The 10768-nt window shown below is 37.5% G+C and overlaps 1 protein-coding gene across 6 annotated transcripts in view; it reads right to left on the bottom strand.

Annotated features, from left to right (window-relative positions):
- The window catches only part of dac (dachshund family transcription factor), a 218567-nt gene that overhangs the window by 4782 nt on the left and 203017 nt on the right, over positions 1-10768 (bottom strand). For 5 of the 6 annotated variants that reach the window (XM_089171329.1, XM_015317701.2, XM_015317702.2 and 2 more), the window contains 2 exons: positions 10266-10523; positions 2137-2223 (listed from right to left, as the gene is read on the bottom strand). In XM_089171329.1, coding sequence (XP_089027455.1) covers positions 2137-2223; positions 10266-10523 — 345 coding nt within the window. The remainder of the gene's footprint in view (positions 1-2136; positions 2224-10265; positions 10524-10768) is intronic. The other variant, XM_015317706.2, reaches the window with a different exon arrangement.

Below are 10768 nucleotides of genomic sequence, written 5' to 3'. Positions count from 1 at the left end.
CGAAAATTTCATCGTTATCGGAAGGGCAAATTAATTACGAATTCATTCGGCCGAATGAGAGATCCTCGAAGGGTTAGTTCGAAGAATAAGAAAAAAAAAAAAAAGAAGAAGAAGAAGAGAAAGATAACGTATAGACTTTGATCGAGTGCCTTGGACGATTCCTCCGAAGGAGTCTAAGGATTTTTCGAAAAGGGGGTGGTGACTTCCAAGGAGGAAGGTTGCTAAGGTCATTCGATGATCGTTCGTTCATAAGAAGCACCGCTCACTAATTATCGTTTGCCTTTCGAAAAGTAGAATGTGAATAGAGCGTGCTTGTATATGCAAGATGAAAGAGAGAGTGAGAGGAGTGAAGGATGAAAATAACAAAAAAAAAAGGAAAACAACAACAAGATGAACAAAAAAAAACATACAGAGGAGGAGGAGGAGGAAGAAGAGAATAATAATAAGAAGAAGTCCTGCAGGAAGGAGGAAGAGGAGGTGAAGAGGATGGAGGAATCGCTACGTAAATATGAGACCGGTCGAGTCATCGGCCCTTCGAAAACCCTTTGAGATCGAGCCGCCACTCGACTTTTTATCGGACTGTCGCTTATGATTGAAAATGAGTGTGGCGCTAACAGACCGAGTCGCTTCCTCTCCTTTCTTAATCCTACCAAATGGCCTATCTCCTCTTTGTCCTGAAACGACCAATAAGAAAGAGAGAGAGAGAGAGAGAATTTCGCATGGATAACGCTAATTATTGTTTAAGAATATTACACGTTTCTTTCCTTTCAACTATTATTATTGATAATAATATTAATGATAATAATAATATATATTTTGTGTCTAATTTATTTGACCACATAGAAGAATAGAAAATTAAGATAACAGAATCAGATAAATAAATACGAATTGTTCGTCGAATAATTAAATGTATTATAAATTAATATATAACAGACATGATCTATATAAGAAAATCATTTACAAATTCATTCTTTGTTTATCGTCGAATCACGATCCGTCGGCAGTTCATAAATGAAAGCTGGAAAAAGTAAAGTCTCTTCCGGAGCGGAAAGAATTTCAATTTTACAAAGATTCGTGGGACCAATTAAAGGTGTCTTCCTTAAAAAGGGTTGATGTGTTTAAAATCGGATCTGGAAGTAGAAGAAGAAGTAGAATGATCTAACGAAAAACGATTATTTATGTGCTACGTCACGCGACGTGAATGCGTGTGCGCACACCTATCCTACGAAGAATACACATTCAAGAATATTTATATATACAATATATACAATATATATAATAACATATATATATATTATATGTATAGTTTTTGTCGGATCACTTAACTTACTTTGGACAAGTTTCGACGAGGCGAGGCCAAGTTTCGAATTTGCCAGCGTATGCCGCTGACGCCGCAACAAGAAATCGAGTCCTGGAGAGACTACTCTCTCTCTCTCTCTGTCTCTCTTTTTCCCTCTTACTTCTATTCTCTCTTTCTCTCTCTTTCTCTTTCACTCATTCTACCAACCCTTCTTCTAGTTTCTAATTAAAGATCGAAACTTTATTCCGGATGACAAGAAACTCCTTCTTGTTTCGCGCACCGACGAGCTGAGACTAACAATAAGAACGACATCCTAACTAACTTTTCTTTTTCTTATTACTTCCTCTAATAAGAAAAAAAAACTTGTTTTTTCTTTTTTTTAAACGATAATAATCATTATTATTATTATTATTATTATTATTATTATTATTATTATTATTATTATTATTATTATTTTCATAAGGGGAATCAAAAAGCGTCTGCCTCCTCTTCAGGGATTTTTTTTATCATCTTATTTATTTATTTATTTATTATTATTCTCAATATATTGGATCGAATTGGATATAATGAAAATGAATGATGACTTTCATGACGTTATTAATTCTAATTTTAAATCGGCCAATGTAATAATATTTGCTTTAATTACCAATTGTTCGTTTCAGATGTTAGAATAAAATGGAAGATCAACGGCCACGCCATAGTTTCTTTATTTTCTTTTTGTTTGTGTGTTTGTTTCTTAGTTTGCTTTTTTTTTTGTCAAGGAAAATGGCTGCTAAGTTTCTTTTTGTACTTGAATTAAAATGTATCCGAATGTCTTGTACTTTTGCTGAACGCACCTTGAAGAGGAGACTTAACTTGGTCCCTCTCGGCCACCTGATGCTGCCGCGATTTTCTCTCCAGCTCGAGTTCCTGCACCAGCGATTCTGCGACAAGAAAAGATAATCAAAAATTGACAGGTCGTACTTTGAGAAATTAATTTTGCTTGGACGTAAGGAAATAAGATCGAAAAATTTATCTGAAATATTTTCTTTCCTAATTTGTCCTATATTTTCGATCTGTCCAAAGAAATTATTCATTTTTGAGAATATTCGAAAATTTTCTAATTTTTATTTGTACGATCGTTTAAAAACAAAGGAGAAGAAAAAATAAATAAATAAATAAATAAATAAAGAAAGAAAGAAAGAAAGAGACTTCGATGCTTTTAAATGTAAATAATTCGATTTGCCTTGCGTCAACCCTACTCTATCTCTCTCTCTCTCTCTCTCTCTCTCTTTCACTATCTCAAAAGAAGCTCTGTGGTTTCGGGTTATCCACGAGAACGTGAATATATATCTCACTTGGTCTTTTAGGTTCGTTCTTGTCGAGGCATGAAACGGAAACATCGTGCGACTCCGAGCGTTCACCAAGGACGAGGCGGAAGAGTAATTAGTGGAAAAGCAGTGAGAGATGCTAGCTGGTGAGAAAAGGGGAACCATAACCACCACCACCACCACCACCACCACCACCACTACTACCAGTATCACCATTTGAGAAAGAGGAATACACATATAACAGGGAATAAGGCGGCCATTGAAACGGGGGAGCGAGGATTTGTTCACTGAATTCCGCTTGGATTAGGGTGAAAACTGGAAAATGTCTCTTTAATGATATCGCGCCGAATTAACCGCCGACCGTGCTTGTTTCAGGCCTTTTCTTTCCTCGACCTTGAGTTGACCTGGCTAAACTGTGGTACCTCCTATAAAACCTTTTTTTCATTCTTCTTTCTATTCGTATTCTTTTATTTTTGTTTTTTTTTTCTACTCACACATTTGTTCCTTACATATTTTATTTTTTTCTGTGAACGAACGATATAATAGTTATTTTGTTTACTGATCAATCATTATTAATTAATTGAAAAGTAATTTAAGATAAATTGAAGATAGTTAATAGATAAGGAAGTGTAAGGGAGAGGGAAGAAGGGATAAGATCAAATCTGTAAGCGTGAAATGACGTCTCCTTAGGCAAAGACCAATGGTAAAATCCAATTGCTAGGCCATTAAGCCTCGCTTAACTGGTACACCCTGGGTGCGAGAAGAGTAACCGATTCTCTCTCTCTCTCTCTCACTCTCTCTCCCTTTCTCTCTGGCTTTCTGTCTATCTTTCTCTTACATTCGTATAGGAGACGTGCGAAGGTAGGACTAGAAACGACGGGACCGAGATTCCATTATGCTTTGTGCAACAATAGCTGAGGGCTGTTTCGTACTACGTGGGTGTGAATTCGTGCGTTCGTCAGGGACGTTGTTATATTCCATGGGACACCGTGGATGTTTGCGTTTCACTGAGAGCCAAATTACCTACCTCTCGCGCCCTTATCCGGACGCGGGGCGTTTTCCTCCCTTTGATATCCAAATGACAATTTAACTGCTCAAGATATAGCCTTCTATATACGAAAAGGGTGTTCAAATGATAGAAAGAGAAAATGAGCATTGAAAATAAACGATTTAGGGATTACTAAGTTCGTGAAATTATCTTAACGTTTTATAGAAATATCGAAATAATATACATATACATACACGAATACATGTTTTTTTTTTATAAATATATTATAAAAACAAAAAGAAAAGAAGAACGAGATCGAGGGATGGGAATGTTCGATGTTAACAACGAATTAATCCTTTGAAACTTTTCACCGAATACCTTCACGGTTGTTTCCTCTGTCGTGACTCACATTGTCGAACGTTTAAGAAACCAAAAAAAAAAAAAATAAAAACGACTGACCTGACTTTCCCTTAACACGTACGCGTATCCTTTTTCGAACGTCAGTCCTAAATAAAAGGGTTACTTGAAAGGGGGATCGAGTGAAAAAGCAGCTACGCGGAGTGAGATTGAAGGAAAGAAATAAAGAAATAAAGAAGGATAGATAGATAGATGGATGGATGGATAGATAGATTCGCGGACTCATTGATCGCGTATATTCTTTGGGACAGCGTGACGTATCACCGGAGTTGATGAAAAAAAAAAAAAAAAAAAAAATTAAAATGAAATAAAAGAAAAAAAGATAAGCTCTTAGCCGTCTCGTTTCGTTTCGTGCGATTTCAACGCACACATTAACCCTTGTGACATAGTATAATACGCTTGTACAATACGCGCGTATGCGTACGTGTGTATATGTGCGTGTGTATTTGTGTGTGTATATATATAAACCTTGACAAATCGTATGGACAATGAAAACAATTTCAGGCCAGAGGCCGGTTCCCTCGAATCTAAACGCTTTTGGTATTGTGGTCGATGCTGCGCCGATTTTTTGGGGTTGGCGTTCGAGAAGGAGGATGGGAGAAACAGAGAGAGAGAGAGAGAGAGAGAGAGAGAGAGAATGCAGCGGGGTAGAGAGGGGAAGAGAAGGGGAGGTGTGGATACGTTAAAAAGGAGAGAGAAAGAGAGCTATATGACTCTGCGTTTATCCTCACGTAATTAACTTCGACACAATGCGTTCGGAGAAGGCCGACTTTGCTCTGCCGAGGACGAAAAGGACGAAAGAGTAGAAGAAGAGTGAAGAAGAAGAGGAGTGGAAAGGGGAAATAAAAATAAAATAATGTGGAAGATGAAAGAAAAAGAGGAAAGGTACTCTCTCTCTCTCTCTTTCTCTATCTTTCCCTCGGCTTCCTTTCGAAAGTAGCCCTTCTTCTCTTCTCTTCTCTCTCTTTCTCTTCTTCTTCTTTATCTTTTAAAGTCTGGAAAAATTCTGCCATTGTATCTCGTCGTATCGTGTCGCTATTGTCCAACGTTGTCGGACTACTTTTTACTCGGATTCTGTGTTCCCGAAGCTTTTGAGTATGGTATATCGAGGTAACGTTTAGTCGAAATGCCTTGAAATTGGAATCGTTATGGTTCGAGGGTACTTGCTAAAGACATGACAACGATGACTTCTCGTTATTTTTTTGTTGTTGCTTTATTAAGTAAGTGTATCTACGAAGAAATTCGTCAATGTGAAGTATTAATCGTTGAAGAATTTTTTTTTGTTTTTATATACGTATAAGTAAAGTATAATAATGCGTTAATCTGGTTAATCTTTCGTTTATTATCTACATCTGTCTCTCTCTCTCTCTCTCTCTCTCACTCTTTCTCTCTCTCTCTCTCTTCTTTTTTTTATTTTATTCTTTGAGAGTGTTCGCTTTCTCACTGAATGTTCCATTGAAGATCAGATTCGAGTGTACTCGAGAGTTTTGGTCGGCGCGAGTAACGACGAAATTTAAGCAACTTAAGTAGTCGACGAAAAAGAAGATATGGATACTCGAGTAGTATTGAAGAGGAAAAGAAGAGGAAAAGGAGAGAAAGAGGAGAAAGAGAGAAGATCTAAACTAGAGAGAGAGAGAGAGAGAGAGAGAGAGAGAGAGAGAGAGAGAGAAAGTTCCCACTCATTTTTTGCTCGAAGCACGCGAGGAGTATGGGAAAAAAGGAAAGAAAGTAAAAAAGAAAAAAATGTAAAAGTAGAAGTAAAATAAGAAGAAGAAGAGGAAGAGGAAAAAGGTAAAAAAAAAAAAAAAAAGAAAAGTGGAAGTATCAAGAAGAAGAAGAAGAAGAAGGGTGCACGCGCGTGTTAGACTCGAGGGTTGATTTCGTATAGCTTCGCGTTTTTAATTCTCTGATCTTGATGTAAAATAGAACGACGGTGTGCGACGTTGTTGAACGAAAGAGAAAGAGAAAGAGAATGAGACGATGGGCTCTTGTGCTCGAGATGCAAGCCGAGCGTGAAATTATATGAATCAGGGAACTTAAGAAATGTTAGTCAAATTCTTATAAGAGAGAAAGAGAGAGAGAAAAAAAAAGAACAAAATATTATATATGTCATATAAATTATTGCCACATACTCTCTTGTATCCTTGATATTCCTTTTTTAATAGTCGACGACAAATGAAAAAAGAAATATAAGTTAGTAATGTTATTTAATTTCTGAGTTTAAAGGGTTAACGTTAATAGCAAAGAATAAAAAGATTAGCGGGACGAGCGAAAGAATAGGGGTTGAGTTTGGTGAGATGGGTGAGAGTTAAGAGGGGCGAAGAGAGAAAGAGAGAAGAGCTTTGCAAGTTCTTCTTCATCCCTCTTTTTTTCCGAATCGAGAGTCTTATAATTTCAAATTTCCGCGGGCGTTAGAGAACGAGCTCTCATCTCCCTTCGACCCCACAACCTTTTGCTCTTTTTAAACTCCCGTCTTTCTCTCTCTCTCTCTCTCTCTCTCTCTTTCTCTCTTTTTCTCTCACTCACTCACTCTCACTCTCACTTGAATTCATGCGAGTGCGACGCGAGCCTCTTTAAAAGGGGTGGGAATTTCGTTTCATCCTTCGACGATAACGAGATACTCTTTTCCGTGAGTCGAATCGAGCTCAAGCAAGCGAGCAAGACGATGATGTCAACGACGACGACGAGGATGAGGACGAGGACGAGGAGGAAGCTTTTTCGAGCAGAATTGTGTCTTTCCAAGATTACGAAATCTCTCTCTCTCTCTCTCTCTCTTTCTCGTTTTTTATTTTTTTATGTAAACCATTCTTCGATGTATCTCTAGTTTTTCTCTCTTATTTTTTACCACCACTTTAAATCTCTCTCTTTCTATCTTTGAAATCGAACAAAAAGATTTGACCTTCGTAATGAATTAAATAATATGTTGTTGAAACAACAAATTTTAGAAGAATAAAATAAATAAATAAATAAAATATAAATATAATAAATGTGAGTACTTTCGGGTGAGAATTATATATCCAGTATTTTAGACAGGATCGATTTTCTCGTTCCTTTTCTTTATACATTTTTTCTTTTTTTTGCTTTCTCTTGTCTCTCTGTCTTGTTCTCTACAATATTATTCATCGAGTCGTTCGCACGAACTTCGTCGTCATTTACTAGAATAATAAAAAGCGAGAATTTTTCCGTTCGAGCGTCTACGAGATCGAGCCGACGAAATTGGCTTCGTACATTGGAAGAGTAAAGGAAGAGGAAGAGGTGAGGAAGAAAAAGAAGAGGAGAAGGAGGAAGTGTAATTCGATGGTGAAAATTGCGTGAGCCCCGTTAAAAGAAAGAAAAAGAAGAGAAAATAAAGAAAGAGAGAGAGAGAGAGAGAGAGAGAGAGAGAAGGTTCAACAAAATCGGAGCTCGTAATCGTCATGCGGGGGTGGCAACCCCTAATATTTCGGACGGCACCTACGCACGATCCCGCGAAAAACTACCATGGCGTATAAATAGAAGCACCCTTCTATCTTTCTCTTTCTCACACGTTTTCTCTGTTCCTCTTTCTTTTCCTCTTCCTCCATCCGATTTCTCCTGTCGTAGTTCGTTCGCCGGAAAACCACGTCTTGTCTTGTGGATATATTCGAGCAACGAGGGATGCTTTCAACATCCTCTCTCTTTCTCTCTATTTCTCATTCACCCTCTGCTTCCTCCACTTTACCTTTCTTCGACCTTTATATTGTTCATATATACATATACACATATACACCTGTCACGCTTTATCACTCTTGCGAGGTTATTGTCTTTCCTGCGAGTACGTTCTATGTGATTTCGTTTCTACGATGCTCTTATCTTTTATAAATTTTCTTTTTTGTTTTTGTTTTTGTTTTTGTTTACGACAAACGCTAACACTTTCCCGAATATTTTCATATTTTTTAATAAATAGAGAAAAATATTATCTTAGATCAGACAATTTTTGTTCAAATATAAATGTTAATTTTTGTTCAAATAATTATAAATAGAGAGAAAAATGATTATTTTAAATAATAATTTATTAGAAAATTTGTTCAAATAGAGAAATAAATTTATTCAAATAGTTTTAGATAAGGACAAATTATTATTTAAATAATAATACGGAAAAACAATATCTAACGACTAGTTTAAAGAATACGATTCGCGATACATAAGTATGATCATATGAACGAGCCTCTTTGGAGCTTGAAGAAGAAGAGGAGGAAGAGAAAGAGACGGAGGAAAGATTATGGTTGCCATGAAATTATTGCATATAGTCTGAATATTAAAGCGTACTGGAGTGCTTCGTCGTCTTCGTCGTCGTCTTCGTTGTCGTCGTCGTCGTCTTCTCCGTGGATGTTGCGAAGGAATGATACGTGTGCGAGTGAGAGGGAGTATCGAGGGAGGGAATACAGATGAGGAGAATGAGGTGGAAAAGGAGGACGGAGCGAACAGGAGCGAATGGGTGGGAGAGGTTTAAGGGAGGCCAAGGAAACGCGAGTGGAAGAAGAAGAAGGAGGAGAAGGTGGTTGAGAAGAAGGTGGTAGAGAAGGAGGAGGAGGAGTGATAGGGGGAGAGAGAGGGGGAGTAGGAGGAGAGAACATACAGGTAACGCCACAGAGAACCACGGTGGCCGCCGGGGAAATTACGGCTCCTTCCTTACTTACGAGAAATGTGCATAAACTCTGCATTACGCCCAGTGGCGCTCACGTGAATCATTTAAACAATCCAAAACTAACAATAATTTTAAACATTTACAAGTAAATGTAAATAATTTCATTGACAATCTATTAACTTATCACCTAATTAATCGAAATCTTAATTCTATTGTTTATCAAGATAACAATACAATTTTGGTCTAAATAAATCATTACTAAAAAAAACAATAATACGTACACATGAGCACAAAAGCGTACGTCTACAATCATACGAAGATTTACTCATACTAATCAACTTCAATAATTGACAAAAATTCAAAGACATTGTATTGAAATTTTTAATGAAATATCACTGATTGGTAGGAGTCGATTAAAAATTTTCTATCACCAAGTTTCTGGAAAATTTTCCAAACATGAGGATCACTGCTGGTATAGAATGCATGGACTCGAAGACACAACGGCTCTGAGGTCCCTTCGGGTGGTGTAAGTACCCACCTTAGACGACAACGGAGACGTTACGCTTTCTCTCCTTCTCTCTCTCTCTCTCTCTCTCTATTTGGTCCCTCCCACTCCCTTTCTCTTCGCCTAAATCTCTGTTGTTTATTGCAAATGGATTCCGCATCATGATGCCCGGGTGGCTGCTCCTGAGACTCGATTCAAATATCTCGTGTTTCCTCGTCAGACCTATTTCCCTCTCTCTCTCTCTCTCTCTCTCTCTCTCATAAACACACATACACACCTACACCTATAAACAGTGTTCTATATATATCTATCTCTCTCTTTCTCTCCTCGTATACGGGGTTGTTATTGCCTCCGGCGTGATTGTTCTCGCTCGAGATCTTTCGAATAATTTACTTTGGCCGATACCACACGACACACACTTTTCTCCACCCCCTTTCCCTCTTCTATCCCTCTTTCTCCGTTCTTCCTATTCGCGGTTTTTCTCTTTTCCCTTAAACTCCCCCCCCCTCTCCTTTCTCTTCCACCTATCTCTCTATCTCTCTTTCTCTCTCTCTCACCCTTATCGTAGTAGTATACCTACTACGTATAGGTGCATATACTGGAAACGGGGATCGAGGCCACTCGTCCGGATGATCAGAAAAATTGAGTGGATTCTAATACGAGAACGCGATTATCCGAATTAGCGGTCTGCTACAGATCCTTGCCCTTCTTTCTCCCATTCTCTTATTTTCGTCCCTATACTTTTCGATGAAAGAGTTTCTCCCTAAATTGCACGATTCCTATCATCGCGAATATGAAACTATCATGATGCTGATATATTATTTATTGAGATTATTTTATATAAATGCGACTATCTTTTAGATCAAATTATATGCTAAAGTGGTTTAAAATGTAAAATTTATGAAATAAGAAAATGAAATATGTGGGTACCACAAGTGTGTCTAATTAAATCCGTAGGAAAAAATTATTCTAAGTTTATTTGAATTATAAATTTATGGAATAAGAAAATTGTGAACGTGATTGATGGTCCCTGGGTACCACAAATGTATTATATTAAAAGATCGGAATTCCAAGGTAATTTTTAACTAAATTATATAGACAAAAATTGAAGAAAAATAATGGAGACTAAAGAAACTTACCTTGGTAATTTTGCCAAAAGGCCGAAGCCTGACTACCGATTAGGTCCAACCCGTATCCCCATGTTGGCTTCTCCGGCGTAGACGGTTGTTGCGACGGACGTGGAACTTGAGCTTCTCTGTATTGTTGCGCCGCCGTTTGTTGTTGCTGAAGGGGTTGTTGTTGCGTCTGTTGTTGGGATGGTTGTTGCTGAGATTGCGAGTGTACTGGACTCGCTTCTGGTGGTTCTGTGCTTGTACGAGCTTCCGTCGTCACGTTTTCTTTATTAAACAAACAAAATACAATTAACATTTTAATAAAATAGAAATATGATTAATGACTATAAATTTATTGATAATGTAATAAATAAATAAATATGGTAATCACGTTTACGGAAAATAATTTTGTGTACTCTCTCTCTCCCATTTTGTTTCTGTCGTGTCGTGGAAATGCGGAGTCTCGTTCCGTTTGATTTGAAATTAGTATCGCTACTCTCTGGATCTGACAGGATTAATCAACAGTACTG

Source organism: Polistes dominula, unplaced genomic scaffold (assembly GCF_049000335.1).
Source record: "Polistes dominula isolate Pdom_NZ unplaced genomic scaffold, Pdom_raw_medaka contig_31, whole genome shotgun sequence".
Taxonomy (NCBI): domain Eukaryota; kingdom Metazoa; phylum Arthropoda; class Insecta; order Hymenoptera; family Vespidae; genus Polistes; species Polistes dominula.
Note: the sequence above shows the minus strand (reverse complement) of the source record. Positions and strands in the feature narration are given on the sequence as shown.